This window comes from Emydura macquarii, unplaced genomic scaffold, assembly GCF_026122565.2.
Source record: "Emydura macquarii macquarii isolate MOO-44397 ecotype Brisbane River unplaced genomic scaffold, CSIRO-AGI_Emac_v2 contig_499, whole genome shotgun sequence".
Lineage (NCBI taxonomy): Eukaryota > Metazoa > Chordata > Testudines > Chelidae > Emydura > Emydura macquarii.
In genome coordinates, this window is record NW_027130636.1 from 1,364,992 (window position 1) to 1,386,134 (window position 21,143).

General features: G+C 44.2%; 1 protein-coding gene across 6 annotated transcripts in view; it reads left to right on the forward strand.

Annotated features, from left to right (window-relative positions):
• Positions 1-21,143, forward strand: part of EPHB1 (EPH receptor B1) — a 351,973-nt gene that overhangs the window by 237,469 nt on the left and 93,361 nt on the right. For all 6 annotated transcript variants that reach the window (XR_010918133.1, XR_010918132.1, XR_010918134.1 and 3 more), the window contains exon 4: positions 19,201-19,356. Coding sequence is in view for 3 of the 6 variants with exons in the window: in XM_067538719.1 (XP_067394820.1) it covers positions 19,201-19,356 (156 nt within the window). In the remaining 3 variants the exon portion in view is untranslated. The remainder of the gene's footprint in view (positions 1-19,200; positions 19,357-21,143) is intronic.

Genomic DNA, 21,143 nt, shown 5'->3' on the forward strand with positions numbered 1-21,143 from the left:
GTAAAAGAGGCCATCAGAGGCAAAATAAGCATCCTTTAAAAATGAATGGTCAAATCCTCATAAGGAAAATAGAAAGTAGTATAAACACTGGAAAGTCAAGTGTAGAAGTACAATAAGGTAGGTCAAGAAAGATTTTGAAGAGCAACTATATAAAGACACAAAACTAACAGATTTAAAAAAAAATGCATCAGAAGCAGGAAGTCTGCCAAAAAGTCAGTGGGGCCACTGGAAGATCATAGTGCTAAAGGAGCACTCATAAAAGACAAGGCTATTGTGCAGAAGCTAAATTAATTATTTGCATTGGTCTTCGCTTCAAGAAGAGGTGGGGGAGAGACTTACACTCAAGCCATTCTTTTTAGGTGATATAAGAAGAGTTAACATGACTTATGTAAAGGGAAATCATGCCTCACCTATCTATTAGAATTCTTTGAGGAAGTCAGCAAGCATGTGGACAAGGGTACTCCAGTGGATATAGTGCACTTGGACTTTCAGAAAGCCTTTAACAAGAACCCACACCAAAGGCTCTTAAAGTAAGCAGTCATGGAATAAGAAGGAAGGTCCTCTCTTGGAACAGTAAAAGTTAACCAAGGGTAGGAATAAATGATGAGTTTTCATAATGGAGAGAGGTAAATAGCGGGGTTTCTGAAGGATCTGTACTGGGACCTGTGCTGTTCAATATATTCATAAATGATCTGGAAAAGGGGGTGAACAGTGAGGAGGCAAAATTTGCAGACAATGTAAAGTTATTCAGAATTGTTAAGTCCAAAGTGGACTGTGTAGAGTTACAAATGGATCTCACTAAACTGGGTGACTGGGTGACAAAATAGCAGGTGAAATTCAATGTTGATAAGTGCAAAGTAATGCACATTGGAAAACATAATCCCAACTATACATTATATAGTGGCATCTAAATTAGCTGTTGCCACTTAAGAAAGATCTTGGAGTCATCGTGGATAGTTCTCTGAAAACATCAACTCATTGTGCAGCGGCAGTCAAAAAAGCGAACAGAATGTTAGGCACCATTAGGAAAGGGCTGGATAATAAGACAGTAAATATCATAATGCCTCTATATAAATACATGGTATGCCCATACCTTGAATACTGTCTGTAATTCTGGTCACACCATCTGAAAAAAGTTATATTAGAATTGAAATAGGTGCTGAGAAGGGCAACTAAAATGATTAAGGGTATGGAAAGTTTCCATATGAGGACAGATTAAAAAGACTGTAATTGTTCAGTTTAGAAAAGAGATGACTGAGGGGAGATATGATAGAGATCTATAAAATCATGAATGGTGTGAAGAAAGTGAATGGGGAACTGTTATTTACCCCATTCACATATAAGAACTAGGGATGACCCAATTAAATTAATAGGCAGAGGGTTTATAACAAAGACAAGGAAGTACTTCTGCACATAACACACAGTCAGACTGTGGAACTCATTGCCAGGGGATGTTGTGATGGCCAAAAGTATAACCGGGTTCAAAAAGGAATTAGATAAGTTCATGGAGGATAGATCCATCAATGGCCATTAGCCAAGATGGTCAGGGATGCAACCCCATGCCCTGGGTGTCCCTAAACCTCCAACTGCCAAAAGTTGGGACTGGATGACAGGGGATGGATCACTTGAAATTGCCTTGTTCTGTTCATTCCCTCTGAAGTTTCTGGCCCTGGCCACTGTTGGAAATCAGGATACTGGGCTAGATTGACCATTGGTCTGACGTATTATGGCCGTTCTTATGTTTGGGGGGACGTTTTTTCTGTTAAAGTAGAAACACTCCTTCTGTCAATGTATGGTACTGGCATAGGCCCCATAGTGTAGGCATCGCCAAAGGGAAATGAGGGTTGTGAGGAAGGGACTAAAGGGGCAACAAATGAGAGTGGGGGATAGTGAAGGACAGAAGAAAGACATGGTAACCACAATAAGGATAAAGAACAAGAAGGAGCTCACACCAGTGCTAATTAGGAGTTGTTCAGCAGGATCAGTGGAGTTACACTGGTGTAAATGAAATCAGAACCAGGCCTGGAAAGTGCAGCTTTGAGAAGCATAATTGGAAGACTTCCACCGATTCCAGTGGCTGTGCGGCAGGCCCTAGCTGAAGGCCAATCAGCAATGAGCAGTTGCTGCAGGTCATGGTGTTGGCAACTGATTAAGAAGAACTCTTTATTCTGAGTCAGGAATGAAACAACGCTCCAGCAAGATGTTAAGAGCAATGTTGTTCGGAGATGTAAAACAAGGGCCCGGGCCATTCATGATCATTAAAGATGCTCTTGTACTTTTCAGAAGGATATTTTTGTTAGGTCTTGTCTTCTGGTCCCGGTCACATGCTTGCTCTGGATCTAAGATTTTCACTGTAGTTTTTATTGGAGAAATTATTCTCCGTGTTTCTGAATGAAAGCACAGTGCAATATTGCTGATGCACGACAGTTAAATGTCAGTGCGGAGAGAAAGTAATCCTTGTATATATTGGGTCAGAACTAATAAGCTCTGCAAGTCTGCTGGTGGGGGGGGAGAGTTGATGAAATCTGCATCATCACTACAAAGTGTGTTTAATCCACAGTTATCCATACAATATTTCTGAGTTTCTCAGGTCTTGAAGGGTTCTGGTCTGCAGTTATCTTGATGGTGTTTACTGCATATGCTTCAAGAAGTCTTGTACCAAATTCTCCATCTTCCCAATCTTCAGTTTCCTCCTGATGCCTAGACCCTTTTGTGTTCCATCCTGAACCTTTTATTTATTATCACTTGTAGATGCTTCTATATCCCTGCTTGTTGTAGTTTCTGAACATCTCACAGTCTTTGATGGATTTATCTTCACAGCACCCCTGGGGCCAGTGCAGGGCTATTATCCCCATTGTACAGGTGGGGAGCTGAGGCACGGAGAGGCTAAATGACTTACCCAGGGTCACACAGGAAATCTCTGGTGGAGCAGGGACTTTAACCTGGGTCTTGCAAATCTCAGGTTAGCAGCCGAACCATGGGACACCTGACAACATCCAAAGGCAGGGGGGTCCAAATTCTCTGCAGGGATAAATGAGTGCAGCCCTGGCTGACTTCAGAGGAGTTTCACTCATTTGTAATGGAAGAGAATTTGGGTCCATGTGCATACAGACACTGCCCGAGCTGATTGAGCTGCAGAGATTGTAGTGGGCACATGCGGCTTTGTGAGTCTGGAAGTCTGGGGATGCGTGCTTGCGGAGCTTAGAGAGTCACAGGGCAGCAGAGGGAATGGCTGACTGACTGTTCTCAGGCTAGCAGAGGGCGGGACTGCTCGCTGGTGGGGGTGAGGAGGCAGCTCTGCGGGTCGTGCTTGAGAGGGGACATTGCTAAAAAGGGGAGACCAGGTCTGACAGTTGGTTCCTCTGTCTCCTTCCCCTTTGCCATAACTGGCACCAGGCAAGTGTCACCATCCTGCTTTTGCAGCTGGCGCGGCTGGATAGATCCCAACTATTCTCTTTTGGTCCTTTTGGCTCAGCTCCACAAACCACTCCTACCTTTCCTCTGAGAGAACCAAAGTCCCAGTGCCTTGGTTCTACCTCTGTTATATCCAATCGGGACAGAACAATACCATGTGACAATATATGACTGCGCTGACCAATCACAATAGCTAAAATGGAATGGCAGACCCAAGAAATCAATGTGCTTTGGGCCACTTTCTGATCCCTTGACCACGCTGGGTGGCACCTTCCTCTTTGAGTATTTCCATTCATTTCAGTGGGACTGATTGAGGCATCAGGCCCTGCTAGCATGGCCCTTTGTGGACGAGCACCACCCAGCTTGGCACTTTTAAAACCATGGGTAGGCTGAGTGCTAGATCTGGGACACAAGATCTGGTGATGGCAGAAAAGCTGATTGTGTGGACGCAGACTGTACTGTAACTTGTAGCTGGCTGAACTGACTCTGCTTCCTCCTGGTTAAGACACCTGGTTTCAGCAGCCACGTGGATGGGGGCACAGGCTGGAATGGGATTAAGAGCTCAGTTGTGTCTTTTCTGCAAGCATCGAGAGAGGTGGCATCATATAGCGGTGCTGCTCCAGGAGCCAATCTGGGACCAGATTGTCACAACTGGGTCCCTGGTTCCACGAGGGAGGTAACCTGCACCAGCCCTATAGTGGCTGCAGATTGTGTCACCCTCCAACGGAGCTGCACCAGTCAGCACTTGCACTGGTCAGCACTTTGGGGGCAGGGACATGGAATGAAGGCTCTGCCCCATCCTTGCTGCTGCCCACCTGCAATACAGGTAGCCAGTGCAGGGGAGTGAGGGGTGTCTTGTACCCACCCGCACAGGGGGAAGTTACAATTTCACACCCAACAATTACCAGTAGCACAGGCTTGTAAAAATCAGACTATGTTTGCGAACAGCTCATGAAGAGCGAAATGACCAGAATAATCTAATCACTAGGAAGAGTTCACCCATTTCTAATAAATACAGGCAATCCATATTTATCTTTACATCTCAGCTCTTACCTGCGGTGCAAACTTAAACCTGTGCAAAGCCATGCCTGTCCCCTGCATGCATGCAGACACACACAGTCAGAACTTGACTTTCCCTATACAGCTGTGGCAAGTTTCCAAGCCTGGGAAGTGGAAACAGAAGGCAGCTATAGGAAGGTCAAATTAAAGGAGGAGAAGGATGAAGTAGACGACAGTTGATAGAAGTGCAATAAAGCATGGATCAAGCATTAGTGCACTCATTTAATCTTGATGTTGTTTGTGGGCCCACAGAGGGGTTGGGCTGTATCTGTGGGGCCAGCCAAAACAATAAGAATATTAAAAAGATGACATCTCTATAAAGCTCATCACATTCAAAGAGGGGAAATGTGTTTTGTGGGACCCTGTCAAATGTGGTTATTCCTGCTGCAGCATTCAGAGAAACAAAGCAAACATGGTTAGCACTGGCACTGGGGGGATATTAGGTCCATGGAAATTACGAAATGCTAGAGGCTTTATTTCTTTCAAATAAAGAAAATTACGGCAGAGGGCATGGGCTAGGGTCAGGAGAAGGGGATAGGGAATTACCAACTGGAGTTTTGTAATTTTTTGCAGTAAGCTTCTATTTTCAAATTTGATAAGAACGATGCCATCTCCATACCCCTGGAGAACTTAGGAGCAAGTTAATATAGACAGGACGATGTCTCTTTTTCAGCAAAGCTTCCCTGGGAGAGTAATTAAAAAGTGCAGCTCTAAAAGTTATCAGGAGGATTTATTTTGAAAAAAATCAGAAGTTTGGCTCCCTGGCACATATACCTTCTCCATGTACTGTACTGTGTAATGACTGCTCTTCTGGTGATGACCTTGGTGGAAATGTAACATTTGGGGCTCTGCTAGGTTAGGAAAGAGCTTTACATTGTTGTGTGTACAGTGCCTGATAGAGCTGGGCTGGGACCTTGATAGATTGGAGAACTGGGCTACAGACAACAAGTGAAATTCAAAAAATGTAAGACGCTACACTTAGCAAAGAAAAACAAAATGCACAAATATAGAATTGGGGGATAACTGGCTTGGCAGCAGCAGGGCTAAGAAGGATCTGGGAGTTGTGGTGGATCGCAACCTCAGCATGAGTCAGCAATATGATGCTGTTAGAAAAAAAGCAAATGCAATGTTAGGTTGCATTAACAAAGGCATATCATGCAAGTCACAGGAGGTGATAGTACTGCTCTACTCAGCACTGGTTAGACCTCAGCTGGAGTACTGTGTCCAGTTTTGGTCACCAACGTATAGAAAGGATGTAGAGAAATTGGAAAGGATCCAGAGGCGAGCAACAAAGATGATCAGAGGGATGGAAAGCAAGCCATGTGAGCAAAGGCTGAAGGAAGTGGGTATGTTTTATTTGGAAAAGAGGAGATTGAGGGAGGACAGGGTAGCGGTCTTAAAATACTTGAAAGGCTGCCATAAAAAAGAGGGAGAAAAGTTGTTCTCTTTTGCCACAGAGGGCAGGACAAGAGGCAATGGTCTGAAAATCCAGCATAGCTGATTTAGATTAAATCTCAGGAAAAACTTCCAGATGTAAGAAGAGTAGGACAATGGAACAGACTGCCCAGGGGGGTTGTGGAAATTCCTTCGCTGGCAGTTTTCAAAAGGAGGCTGGATAGCCATGTGTCTTGGATGGTTTAGACACAACAAATCGTGCATGTGGCAGGGGATTAGACTAGATGAATTTTACGCTCCCTTTTCACCCTGTGGTTCTATGATTCCCATTCCATGACAATTTTTGCCCATTCTGCATTGGGATGAACCCAAGATCTTTTGAAATTTTTCCTGAGTAACTGGGGGAAAGATGAGAGAGAGAAAGAGAGAGAGAGAGAGAGAAAGTACATACGTCACACCCCAGAATAACCATTAACCCAGAGCACTTACTTGGACAAGTGGGGACCCATGTTCAAGTCCTTATTCTGCCTGATTTATAGAATCTGGGTCTCCCACATTGCAGGTGAGTTCCCCAAGCACTGCCCTAGGCACTTAATTTCTCCTGCTGGAACTGTTCCATTTTGTATAAATAATGAATTATTCATTGGGTCAAAGGGAAAAGAGGTTGGATTTAAAGACGGTTATTAACAATTTCTGTTGTGGGGAGTTTTAGTCCCATTTCTTCCCCCCTTCGTTTCTGTAAGAGTTCCAGGCCAAATTGTGTTCCCACTGATGTTCATGGTGTTTCCAAGGAGAGCAGGATTGGGCACTGTATTTTTGGAGTTTTAGGAGCAGAGTTGTAGGACCAGGTCTGCATGGGAGTGGTTTGGCATGTAGAGTGTGGGCTGACTTTCATTCCTCTGAAAAAAGGGAGGAAAGGGACATCTTCTTGGTTATGTCTTCTGGACAACCACAATGTGCTCCAAAACTTCTGAATAAATGAAGTACTTTTGAGATGAAAAGACTTTTTAAACGTCTCCTTTTTAAAATATCAGTAAAGTGCCTGATGCTTTTTTATGTTCCTCTAGCTCCCAAGCAATATACATTACTACACAAAATCTAAAACCTATTGATTCAGAGATTAATTCAAGCAAGAGGCGGTTTGCAAGGGCAGGGATGGTAACATTTTTTTAGAAATTGCCATTTACTGAAAACAAGAAGTAATTCTGTGTCATCAAAGCTGAGGGTGGTGAAATAAAACATGGGGTGGCTGAGTGTTTTCATTGTCACCTTCCAGAGCAGCCCAGGTTACTTTTGGAAAGTAAAAGGAAACTTCAGGATTGGATACATTGATTTTTCCGCCTGCATTCCCCTCCAGAAAGCCCACTTGGCCTAGGGGAAATGTGTACAGATGCTGAGTTCTGGGCCAATCTTTCCCACTATAGAACACCAGTGCACCTTTCTGCTTCACAACTCTTATTTAGTAAGATGTCGTGTTATTGTTATTAACGTGCAATGCAATGACACCTCAGAGCCCTAGTGATGAACTCAGGACTCTGTTATGATAGGTGCTTTTGTACAACAATACACTGCAGCTCCCATCAGCCCCATTTTATCAGCAGAGCAGCTGAGGCTCAGACAGTTTTAGGGTGGGATTTTCAAGAGTGCCTAAGGGCTAGATACACAAAGGGAACTTTGGCCATTGCAACACCACACTCCTGGGCCCCCAATGGAATTCACAGCCCTGAGTTGGGCACCCAGGATCCCCATGCGTTGTGGGGAGAGTCCATGTCGAAGAAAGGGATTCGCAGAAGCCAGCAAGGAGTTGCCTAAATTAGCCAGGAGTGAAATGCCGAGGAAAGGGGTGGGGCTTAGGGCCCAGATCCACATTGGACTTATGTGCCAGTCTCTGATCAGAATTCACAGCTATGAACCCTTTCCTGTAGCATAGGTGCCAGGCCAGGTCAGCCATTTCTTGTGCAGAGAGACACACAGACACCTGCCTCAGTATAGCCAGTAGCCCAGTGGTCAGCGCACACTCACCTGGGATGCAGAAGACTGGTTTTCAAATCCCCTCTTTTCAAGATTTGGAGTAGGCACTTGAATCCAGGTCTCTCGCAGCCTAGGAGAGGGCTCCCTGAGGTGGCCAGCTCACGATGGCTTCTCTGACACCAATTGCTTCCTGTCTCTGTTAGTTAGGCCAACTGTCAAACCAGGCTGCTAGTGCTCTGGAAAGCCGGTTACAAAGGAGAGGTGAATAACAAGTATGTAAATACAAATCATTATTAGTAGCCACCTTTTTAATCAGGTGGGTAGCTATAGCACAGTGAGGTTGAGGAAAATGGTTTAGCGGGTTAGAGAGGGCTGGACATTGAAAGTGAAGCTAAATGACCTGCATCCTGGTTCTGTGTCTGACACTTTCATGTGCTATGATTTTTTAGCGTGTTCCTCGCTTGTCTCTGATTTGATACTCACACAGCAAGCTCTTTGAGGAAAGAATCATACTTCCATTATAGGTGTATCCAGCGCCCTGCCCAGCGGGCCCCTGGCCCTTAACAGAATGAATTCCTGTCTGATGTAAACATGCAGACCTTGGCAGGTGCTGGTGGAATAAAGCCAGGCTCCCCGGGGCCCCTCTTCTAAGTAACTGCACTTTCCAAGAACCTCTACGATGTGAAATGGCACTCTAGTCGCATCTAGCCCAGTACGTCCTGATGATGCTATTTCTTTTTTCTTTTAGGGAAAAAACATAGGAAATTCTCTATAAAAATAGCTATGTTAAAGTAACGTACCAGCCTTTGAGCTGCTCTACCTTGCACTGGGAGCCCAGCAGCCCCAGGATCAAGGGAGGATGAAAGCGGCTTAAAGGCAATGTTGCATACATGCGCCTGGAAATGCACTGTGCAGTTCTTGGCAATGGAGCTAGGCCAATTGACATAAGCTGAGACTGTCCCCTTGGTTGCGTCTGGGCCTTATAACTGCATCTGCCTGCAGAAAGGAAAACATGAATGGCTTTACAAATGGGGAAACTCCAAAACAAAACAAAAAATACCACACCCCAAAAACCAAACAACAAAAACCAACCAAAGCTGCAAAACCAGTTAAGGTTGCTAAGTGACAGCCTTGGTTATGTCTCATCATTTATCCAACCCAGGCTGTTTAAAGCAAGGAAATGAATAGCCAAGCACATCATTAATTTTGTCCTTCATAAATAGTAAACAATCAATTAATTCTTATCAAGAATAAAGAAATGCATATCGCATTGCAGCACAATCTTGGGTGCTTAGGAGTCATTTTATAGCTAGTCTGTTAAGATCCAAACTGAATTTGGTTTCACTGTTGACTTGAGATATTACTAAAACCTTTAATGCATGGAGTTATCTTGCAATTTCCACTCAGATAAACTTTCACACAGCAGCCTGTAAATCAAAAGAAACATTATTGTTATGATCATTGCTGTTCTCTTACTATTCGCCTCTTCTTTAGCATCTTCCATTCGAGTCTCTCAGTTCCTCTGTGTGGTACTATAGGCCAGGGCTATATTAAGATGCTCCTCATCTCCCCTTCCTCCCACCCCCTGAAAGGCAGGGCCCAAGCATAATTTTTTCAGGCCCAGTACAAACTTGTAACACGGGCCCCCTCCCACACACATACCACAATCCCTCATCCCATACAGACAATCTCATGAGCCATGAAACATTTTTTCCTCATGGTAATGCAGGTTGCAGCCTGGGCTGGGGCCTCCAGGGCCCGGTAAAGTGTACCCTTCCTCCCCCCCCCGCATGTGGGGGCCCTGCTGAAAGGAAGCCGGCCACCTTGGGAGTTTAACACAGCTGCTGCTGTTCAATCCAACTCCAGTTAGCGTGAATAGTGACTTCAGTAGAAGTTGGGTCGAAAGGCTCTGAGAGCACCCAGCAATAATACAAAGCAATTTAGGATGGGAAGTGAAGGGTATCATACTCAGTTGAAATTACAGGGGAATTTAGGCAGACAGAACATAATTACAATAGAGAAACGCTAATTTGTAAGAATAAGAACAGCTAAGGGATACTTTGCAGATTGCAGACATTTGTAAATTATCGAGTGAAGCAGTGAAAGAAACGTAAGGATCACAAAGGCATTTTGTTCATTTATTTGACAACTGTTGTTTAGTTTAATTATGATTAGAAATAAATAAAACCTCTTAAAAGAACCACCAAGACGTCCATATGCTTAAAAAAATATGCCGCTCTCTTATTAATATAACTCTCTGGTCCTTCTTCCTCGCTCCCTTGTCACACATATTCCATCTAAAATTAGATTGCAAGCACTTTGAGATGGGAACCTTGTCTTTCTATTTGGCCTCTAAAGTGCCTAGCACATCTTTGGGTGCTTTAACAATAATATGTCTTCATAACACTTAACTGTTAATGCTTATGCTTGTCAGCATACTTGCACACAAACTGTGGTATGGTTTTGATAGGTAATTGAGCTTTAACAATTGTTCACCGCCGCACTCTGCTAATACAGCTTTGTTGAGAATTGGGGTTGTGACAAATAGGGCAATTTCCTGCAATATCTTGAGTAAACCTTATTGAATTAAGTTTATGCTTCATTGTGGGCCGGGGATTGTATGTAATTCCATGGGGGAGGGGAAACTAAGGAACAAAGAGCAGTGGCGGGTGGCTAGGCAAATTCACTCAGGTTGTAACACCCCGGAGAGCTACCATCACTTAGGGAGGCTTGCATATTCTGGTTCAAACTGGGGTGTCCTGAGACCAACAGACAAAGAAAGGATTTTTAGATAAATAACTTGAGTTTTAAACTGACTCAGGCCCTGCTTTCTGATCCAGCAAACGAACAGAACCCTCTGTCCACCTATCTCTTCTGGGGAGAGGTTGGAAGGACTTGGCCGAGGCTGGGTTCTGGTTCTAACCAAAAGGAGTTATGAACTGGTAACCACAAGGAAATCCCTGGGTGGAGTTGGAAGGATGTTAACCAGCCAGAGCTCTGGTTGGAGTCGGGGTGATCTCCGATAAGCTTGTCTGCATGCATATCAGTTCCTTTATTGTTTTGAATATGTTTTCCCTGCAGTGGTTTTATCTTATTTAAGTTAAAGGCCAATGTTGGCACAAGAACAAATGGATATAAATTGGCCATCCACAAGTTTAGGCTTCAAATTAGATGAAGGTTTCTAACAATCAGAGGAGTGAAGTTCTGGAACAGCCTTCCAAGGGGAGCAGTGGGGGCAGAAAAACCAAACTTGTTTCAGTGCCAAACCTACAGATGCAATACCTGTAGACAGATCTCCCCTGCCATGATGATCAATACTCCCCACAACACACCTTCCAAGATCCATAGGTCCTATGCGTGCCTATCACAACAGGTGGTGCAGCTCATCCAGTGCACTAAATGCCCCAATAATAACTATGTGGGTGAAATGAGACAGTTACTACGCTTTCTAGTGAACTCACACAGAAAAACAATAACAGACAAAAACACCCTATCCCGCCCGGGTGGACACTTCTCACAAAGTGATCACTGTGTGTATGACCTCTCAGTCCTCATCCTCAAAGGAAATCTGCACAACACCTTCATATTCAGAGTGGTGTGAATGGATCACATGCGCCACAGTGAGTCAGGAGCGCATCTGCAGTTTTATGAAGGATTCTGCCATCTATTGACAGGGTGGGTTGGCAGAAGGGAGATAAAGTGGGTGTTAAAACAGCCAATTTTAATCTCCATTCTGAGTCCGGTACAGAATCTGCAGATGATTCACAAACAGGTTTTTCACATCCCTTGACAGATTGCCTGTGGGAAGCTGAACCCTCGACCTCTGGATCTAAAAGCATGGGCCTGTGTGTGTGTCTACACTGCTCTGTAAACCCCAGTCTGTGGGCTCAGTATTTCTAAACCCATGCTTGAGTGTCCACACTGTACTGTAAACCTAGGTTTGCAGTTGCTGGATGCAGGTCTCACAACCATGCTCTGACATCCATACTGCACAACACATGCCTTCTGACTCAGGTCTGTGGCTTGAGCTGTGTCCATGCGGCAAAATGACAGGATATGAACTCAAGTCTCAGCAGGATTCAGGCTCTGACTCATTCCCCAAGAGGATTTGCAGGCCTGAGTCCAGAGAGGTTCCTGATCGGAATCAGACTTATATGTGTGAGGACAGAAGGAGGGCTTGGTCGCAAAGCTGAGCCTGAATCTGGGTTTACAATGTAGTGTAGACATACTTTATGACTTGAGATAAAGGACCAGACTTGGATGCCTTTATGCATAGAGCAGCCACTAGAGTGCACACACATTTTACTAGCATGGATTACATGGGAACATTGAAAGGAAGGGAGAAAAGAGCAAATGGAGTTTGCAAAGAGATCACTTCTGTTGTTGAAGTCCCTCTCGGAGCCTTGTGCCACAAGAAAAGGCAGTGAGATACCTTTGCTCATTTTGCTGCTTTATAAAAATGTTAGTTACCTGCCTTGGTTGGGGGAAAAAACCTCCAAATAATAAAATCATATCATGTTTGGATTTATTCTTTTATTATCTTCTTTTAATATCTGGAAATGCCGTAGAGCAAGAGGCCTTTGTGGATTTTGTATGACAGGCTAAAGGGCTCAAATAAAGATAAGATGGTCCACTATCTCCTAAGGAAATTACATAAAAGTGGTTACTCTAGTTTGCTCCTATTAATTTCCTTTTCTTGCCTGCTAGGAGATGCCTCATATCCTGATGCAGCGGACAGGGGATAAGAGGCACTTTCCATTATCTCAACCTCTGCACTGTTTATGAGACACTTAATATGTTTCTTTACAAAGTAATCCCACTAAAGGCAATGGATTCTGGGGTGGGGTGAAAGTCTGTGAATGTGGGGGACACCTCAGGATGCTTTTAGCTGCTTTGTTTAAGTGTACAGCTAGGCATGGTGTTGCTATCTATGTCTAGTCAGGTCATGCAGGGGCTTCTTTCTCTCCTGAAGAGGATAATTTAGTCCATTAGCTCTTTCTGTTGCAGAAGATGGTGCTACTTCCTGGGATGAGCTCTTCTGTTAAATGCTTTACCCTCCTTCCATCCTTTGGATCACAGAGAGGTTCCAAAAGCCTGTCTGGACTCAGAAGCTCGGCCTCATTGTTGGCTCATTGTGCATAAAGGGCTTCATCGAAGGTCCAATGAAGGGAGTGGAATGACTTCCACTGACGTCAAAGGGCTTTGGGTCTGCCCCTAGATAGGGTTACAACCTGCTTGGTATTTGACCAGCCTGGCTGGGTTTTTTTTATGGATTTGCCAATTGCCAGAAAAATAATTTAATCTGCCGTTTAATTTAATCTGGGTTTTTTTAATCTGGGGGTTTTTTTTTGACAAGCCTGGCTAGGTTTTTTATGGATTTGCCAATTGCCAGAAAAATAATTTAATTTGGGTTTTTTTAATCTGTTTTTTTTTTAAAATCTGATGCGTTTTTTTATGTGGATCTAAAGATTTGCATTATCATCACAATGCACTGGGATATCTAGTCTTAAACGTGTCTGTGACCAGGCTGCCACGTTCCTACTTCCGCAGGTTAAGCAAAACAGATCAAAACTGTTGAAAATACAGCAGCTGTCTGCCCACCAACACACGGACGCGCGGGTGTGCGAGAGAGGGTCTGAGTCACGTGAGAGTGAGGAGACGTGCGAGGCATATTAAATAATGGAAGATCAGGGCGATAGTGAGATTGAGCCTACTATATCCCTGGGGGAAAAAAAGCTCACATCAGAAAGTGCACATTCAACGATAACTGGCTAAACGAAACAGACTCAAAGACTGGCTGGCAAAATGTGCTGATAAAACAAACACTGTTGAAGGGGGGTTTTGCGGAGTTGCCTTGTGCCTGGGGGTTGGGGTTGTGGAGGGCTTGCTTATGTGTGTGGGGGGGGGGGGCAGTTTTTTTGCATTTCAAAGGCGGTAACCCTAGCCCTTGATGTGTTCAGCGTTACACCTTCCGAGCTTGGAGAAATGCCCCACGGGTCAGAACAGTATGTTGGTTAGGGCAGCATCCGGGAGCAGTCGGGTTTCCTAATAACGTGTGTGGGGAAGGCTCGGCTGCTGAATAGGAAGACAAGGAACTAGGACATTAAGGCTTGGGGTGGGAGCAGCCACGGTTATTGGCTATCCATCAGTCATGTAATTTCAAGAATGTACTGAGGACCTTCTGAGTCATGAACAAATCCATGAAGAGGGTGGTGCTGTTGGGGTGTTTTGGGCTGTTTACACATCTCAACTTTCTCTTTCTTTCTTTCTGTTCCTCACTCCCATTCCCCTCTATAGTTCTGGTGACCCAGTTCTTTCTTTCTCATTGGCTCTGCTCTTCCTGTCTCTTTGAATCCAGCAAAGCTGAATTTCCCTCCCATGCTAAGTTCTTCTCTTCTCTTCTCTTCTCTTCTCTTCTCTTCTCTTCTCTTCTCTTCTCAGAGGCCATCTGCTTTCCTCTTTATTTCTCCTCCTTTATTTTCAGACTATCTGTTACGCATGTGTTTAGGAATGAAGCACAGAGATCCTTCCTGCAACATCTGTATTCAGTCACCCTCTGCTCCACACTGAGGTTTGGAGCAGAGCAGGAGTGATGAGACTCATAGGGAGGTGGGCCCTGCCCTGCCCTCTTAGGTCATAGCTTTCCCATATAAAGCAAAGTGGAAATGTTCCATTGCTCATTGCTTTACTTCCTCCTGTGCTTAAATGCTTCAGGCCAGTCAGGGATGCTTCAAGAAATCTCCCACTGATAGAGTCTGGTACTTCTAGGAGGGCTGGATGTGTTGCAGGATGCCCTGGACCATCCAAGGCATGTGTGTTCTATTCTCCAAGCAGTTTTGATGAAGGTCTGTTGTCTCCAATATATATGCAAAAACAGTGCTTCTCGTCTCTGTCCTGAAGTTTCGTAGAAGTCATTTGAGTGTTTTTAGTAAGTTTCAGGGAGGTCAAGGCCAAATGAGCATCCATCCATGAACGTGAAGTTGCTTAAAAAAAAGTGGGGGGAGACTAACAGGGAGGGATACAGCAACTCAAGGACAGAAAAGCAGGGTGATGATAGTCCATTGAGAGCCCTAGTTTTCTCCCACGGGATTCTCAGACTCCAACAGCCTTTGGACAAACAGGCCTTTGAAAAGGTCTCAGCAGATGGAACAGATTATGCAACCAGTTACTGTAGTTTATCTCTTAGTATGAAAGATTAATTAGCAAACTAAAATATAAGGCAACAGGTGTAAAACAAATAGCCGGAAAATACAATTAAAATCAAATACTTTTTAATATGCATCCACTTACAAAACATTTGTCTGCTCTGGGCCCAAAAGCTGGCTAGAAATTTTGGCTTCAAAGCTAGGCTGCCAAGGTCATTAAAGGAGAATGTGTACTTGGGCAAGAACTCAGGGAAATGCCAGGTATTTCCACTTTTGCAGGCCAGTATCCTACAGAACAGTAACACTTTTAGGCTCCCTAGAGCAAAGCTTAACATACAGTACCAAGTCCAGTCAATACAGAGTACAAAGTCCAGTTTCCCCACAGCAGAACTTAGTCTCTGTCTAAACAGGATACACAGCTCAGACAGATGAATAACGGCAGAATTTCCGATCTGTGAATTTTGTATCCTATAGCTGAGGTTCTTGCCATTGTAGCTTAAAGTCTCTTAAGACTATTGTTTAAGAGAGGCTGTAAATTTCCTCCAAATGTTAATGTGGACCTTTTCATGAGGTAAGGGAGCTTAATTCAGTTACTATGTATATCCATCCAGAGTGAGAGCCTCAACTTGAAATCCATGGAGCTATTATACTTTACACCAGCGGATGATACGGGTCCTGCTGTTCATTTGATCAAACCTGTCTTTGTCATTTCATTTATACTTGATATGTAATCAAAGACCAGAGAGAGACTGTTCATTAATGAAATCTCACCCTGCCCAGGATTAAAGTCTTATTATAATGATAACTGGAGGGTGCTTCTTGTTTATTAATTAATTACTGTATCCTGGCTGAATAAATGCTGAGACCAAAGGACAAGAAGTTTATTAGCCCAGGTTATGGTTTGTAGTGACATAATGGGAAGGACCCTTATGTTGTTGTTATTATTACACTGACATTTTTAATTAAATATTAACATTTTAAATGAAGAAAAAAGACCTACAAAAACCTAAATAAGCTGCCTGAACTGCTGAGAGCAACAATTAAAAAACAATCAAAAGGGAAACATTCTGTTGGCCACAGTCATTTCTTTCTCATTTCTCCTCCCTGCCCCTCCCTCCTTCCCTCCATCCGTACGAATTGGGAATCTCAGGCAATCTGGGTTGCTGTTGCTCATATTGAAAATTCAAAGTACAGGCGCCAATCAGATCAGGGGGATTATAGTAGCCAGAGTTAAAAGACTTACATCTTCAAAGCACAGGTGTTGAAATGTAGCCAGAGCGTGATTCTGCCATCTTCTTCACTCGACCTGGCTAATTATTATGTGGTTATTAAGAAAATGCCATACTGATATTATGGAAATTAAACATCCACAGCCAGAGTGCATGGAACTGTGCAACTGAGAAAACCCTGTACCGGTAGACATCAGTTATTATCCAGTGTCCATGAGCAGGACTGGTCAATGCAATTCCATTTCAGTCCAATGCTGTTAACTGCCTTCTTTGTAGACTGAATTAATCTATTAGATGTCTGTAATGTACCTATCCTATTCTCCACATACCAAACATTAATAGATAAAGATTTCAAACTGGACTGATAGCAATAAAAGTACCTTCCCAACCTACACAGATCATTAGGACTGATCACTTGCCCTGCCTCGACCCACTCACAGCCCTCTCAGCCCTCTCTTAATTGTTCTCCATTAGCATCTTCCTGCATTCAACGCCGGAAGTAACTTCCTGAGAGAAAGAATGTGGTGTTAATAAAAATCCCAATGGAACTGATCACTTTTGGCTAGAGAATATGCTGGCGTGTCTACAGCATCAATTGGCGGTGATGGTTTTTGTGATGGGGATACTCAGGGGTCAGCAACTGGACTGAAACCATTGATTTATCACAGGCCACCAAAGAAGCATCGGCTGGCAATGACATTCAGTCTCTGCCAACCTGGGTCACATACAGACATTACTCTAGCTGTGCAAGGTTACTGTATATAGTGTGATCAGTACAGTCTCATAAAGAACATTCTCAGGTAGGTTATCTTCTGACCTGTGGTTCTTTTTGTGGAAAGGAGGTGAGATCTTTTCCACCACTAATTCCACCACTAATAGTTTGCCTTTTTCTGATGGAGAAAACAGGGATTGCCATCAAACCATGAGTGGCACCTTCAGAGGAGAGGGAAATCATCTTGTTGAGCTCCTCAAATGCTATGAAAAAGCCAGGAACGCATGTCCAACCCAGAAAATGGGAAACCCTTTTCCACAGAAGAGATGTCACACTTGTGGGCCTGATCTAACTCCCACTGAAGTTAGTCGGAATTTTTCTGTTGAGTTCAGTGGGTGTTGGATCACACCCTACAGCATGGCAACCGGGAAAGCACAGACACAATTTAGGATCCATGCCACGTTTGGGTGATGGAACTGCACACACTGAAGACTCAACACCTTGAAATCGAAACACCTCGCCCAATTTTATTTAAAAACATGTGCCCAAACACAGAGACAAGGTGGGCAAGGTGATATCTGTTATTGGACCACCTTCTCTGGGTGAGAGAGACAAGCTATTTAGTCACACAGAGCTCTTCTGCAGCTTGTCTCTTTCACCTACAGAAGGTGGCCCAGTAACAGACAGTGCCTCACCTACCTTGTCTCTCCAGTATCCTGGGACCAACACGGCTACAACAACTCTGTAAATGCCAAAATAGAGGTGTTCCATCGATACATTGATGAGGGCAGTACAAAAACTTAAACAGAATGGAAGAGAAGCCACTTCATGGCCAGAAAATGGCTTTATATGCACACAGCTGTCTTCAAACTCCTGGGAAAAACACCAGAATAAGGGCATTGACCTACTTTTATTGTTTAGTTTCTCAACAGCCTGAAGAAGGCATAATGGCTAATATACTCCTTGAACTTGCTTTTCGGCTTTTAGCGTCTAGCTAGTAGGTTTTTTCTTTCCTGACGAGTCATAGAAAATACGTTTCCAAATAGAAAGAAAAGTTCTTTCTGTTTGTCTCTGCCGCAGTGGGTAAGAGTGAGAGATGGTTCCGGGAGGCACCATCACGCCTGCTTGGCATTTCTCTCTGTAATGGCATTGCACTCAGAAGGCGTGTTTCTGGGCCGAAGAAGGGCGGGGGCATGGCTGTGAGCTTAATATAACATAGCCATTGGCTACACGAGTTAGAGCTACTTCATTAGCTGAACTGGGAGTGAATCACAGCTGTCAATGGTCAGGGCCCCAGTGTATTTGTTATATGGGCTTTTAACATGGGGGAGAAAGATCCATGACAAGGGTGCAAACCAATTGGCCAACTCATCAGCCAGGGCATGAACGAACTCTCAGCAGCCACAGGATTTCAGTCCCTTTCTTCAGGGACTGAGTTATCTACATATCACAGCTGAGAAATAAGTTTCACATGTAAACTGTGCCGTTTCCCTTGGTCAGGGTCTCCTGCAGGTCTCTCTACCCAGGTGCCCTCTGTGGAATTTCAGTGAATCTCTCTCCTCCCTTCCACAGGAGCTTTCCTCCAACAGGCTAACTTGCTATCTGCTTCCTGCAGGGTTGCACTTCTAAACCTGGGGGCTAAGGAGAGCCTCTCTGCTCCCTCCTTATCTCCAACTAGCTACCTGCACTCGGGCTGCTCTTTACATCCCAGCAGGCCTTGCTCTGAGCTTATCCTATGTGACACCAGGATGTCCTTACCTGGGAAGATGGGCTGAGCCACAGCCCCTTGAAAAGGTCAGCTCGTCCTGTGACAGAGGAAAGGCGATGAGAAATGACACCATGGTGGTAAGCTGGCACCATTGCGCAACAAAGCTCAGGGAGAACCGGAGGTCTGCAAACACAGAGCAAATCAGCAATTTGGTAAAAATCCAATTTTAACGTTTTTTTCTGATGCCACGAAAAATAATTCCTAACTGACCCAGAAATTCATTACATTTCCCCTCTGAATTCTCTTCTTCTGGTTCCCCCCGACCTCAGCCGCCTGCGTTTGCTAAACTTTGTTGATGCACAAACACTAAGCTGTATACCCTTTGTGACTGGAATAAAACAAAGTTTCTCTCTCTCTTTTCTTTTTTGCTGTCTTAGCTTAATAATAAAACCAGGACTTGCCTTGTAAGGGTGAAGAAGAGAGGTCAGATGTCAACATTTCTGGTGCACCTTTTAGAATGAAGAGCTCAGCAATCACCTGTTGCCTTTTCTCCTCTGTCTATTCCAGCTTGTCCAGCAGGGATGTTTAAGGCCAACCAGGGTGTGGGGACGTGTGGCCAGTGTCCCACCAACAGTCGCTCCACATCGGAGGCTTCTCCCCTCTGCACCTGCCGCAGTGGCTACTATCGCGCTGATTTTGACCCACCAGAGGCAGCATGCACCAGTAAGTAAGATGCACAGAGGGGGAATATGGAACTGAACTATATAATTTGATGCTAGCCAAAGGCGGAAAGGGGATTTAATTATGAATTCTCAGGGCCGGGGTCCTCAGCAGACGCTGTGGCATTAAATCACTGAGCGAGGCTGATTCGCCTCAGCTAGGATCTGCCCGTCAGGCTGCACGCTGCAGGACGAGGCTGTGCAGGTTGACCACAGAGTTTTCTAGCTGTGGCTCTGAGTTGCGTCTTCTCTGTGTTCCCACAGAGGTGGGGGAGCTGAAGATTTCAGATGTCCGAAGGCCACATGGGCAGTGTTCAGTGGCCATCTATTACCACGTGATATGACACCATCTTCTTCTGTTGTAATGGAAATGTTCCTAGTATCATAACGTCAATGTTAATCCTTTTATCACTAGACTGGCAGGAACAGAGGATCCTGCATCAACTTCTGCTTCTTTGCTAGCAACTGGTTCTGCTGATAGCAGTTTAGGGTACCCCACGTTGTCAATAATGTCCCAGTTCCACAAGCCAGGCATCAGTCGATGCCGGAAGATCTCCTGCTTGCTTGAATTTATATTTCTTAGCGGCAATGTCTGGAAGCAGATAATCCCCAGGATAAATTAGAATTGGAGGTTATCTACCACCGCTGTCTTGTTCGTAGTCTTGTTGATGGAATAGTCTTTTACAGGGCAAGGAGTACGTTAAGCATTGGTATTCTGCGTGGCTTTGCTTGAAATGAATCATCTTCCTCAGCTGTCTATTGTAAATAAGACGGCAGAAGCTATCTTAAGTCTGTCGCTCCATAAAAAATCAGCTTGATATAGAAGGAGCCCATTGCTAGTCAACAGCTGCTGTGTGCTTCTGTTTATTTGAGTTTATTTATCATTATTATTAATATTATTTGTTATGTGTATTATCAAAATGCCTAGGAGTCCCAGTCATGGACTAGACCTCCCTGTGCTAGGTACTGTACAAACGCAGAACAAAAAGGCAATCTAGTTTCAAACAGAACTTCTGTCCAAACTCTTGGCTAAAAGGATGTCACAGACCTTAGTCGGGATCCTAAAAACGAGCAAATTAGCAGACAGGGGTGTGCAAAGCCCCCTTCCCTTTCCCCCAAAGTTTTAAAAACCATGTCCTTGTGTAACCCACTGGGCAGTGTTACATGTCCCTCTCTGTGCCTGACCCACAGAGAATGTGAGTCTGTTGAGCTGGGTTGTTTAACCCAAGCTGTAGAGACCCATGGCTTCTGCACTGGAGATCACTGGTGTGTCAAGCAGGATAGTGGTTTTGCCTTGGACATTTACAAACCGTGGCATGGCCTAGCTTTCCTTCCAAGTGGGGTGAAAGGTCACCCGGACTATATTTTGCAAAACGATTGTTTTTGCCATACAGAAAAATCACTGAGAAGTGAAACTGCAAATTTCTTGCTGCCTCCGTTTTTCCTCTTCCCTGGCACGTTGTATTTTATTATTTAATAAGTGCAAGATGAGCTTTGAATTCTATTTCTAGTCTAGTGCTCTTTAATAAGAATGAATTTTCGGTTGGTCTGTGTTTGTGCACGGCTGGGTTTATTGTCACAAACATACATTTTCCAAGAGCTAGTGCACAGTTCCTTTGTGGGTTTATCTTGGATATCGGCATGTCTTGGAAAAAGAGATTGGCTGTAACTAACATTCATTCTTGTGCTTCCCTATGTGTGTGTGTTCAGCATAACCATGCAGAATCCTGCAGTATTGCTTGTATCTGTTCATATAATGCGTGGCTAAGGAATGTCTAAAAATATGCATCT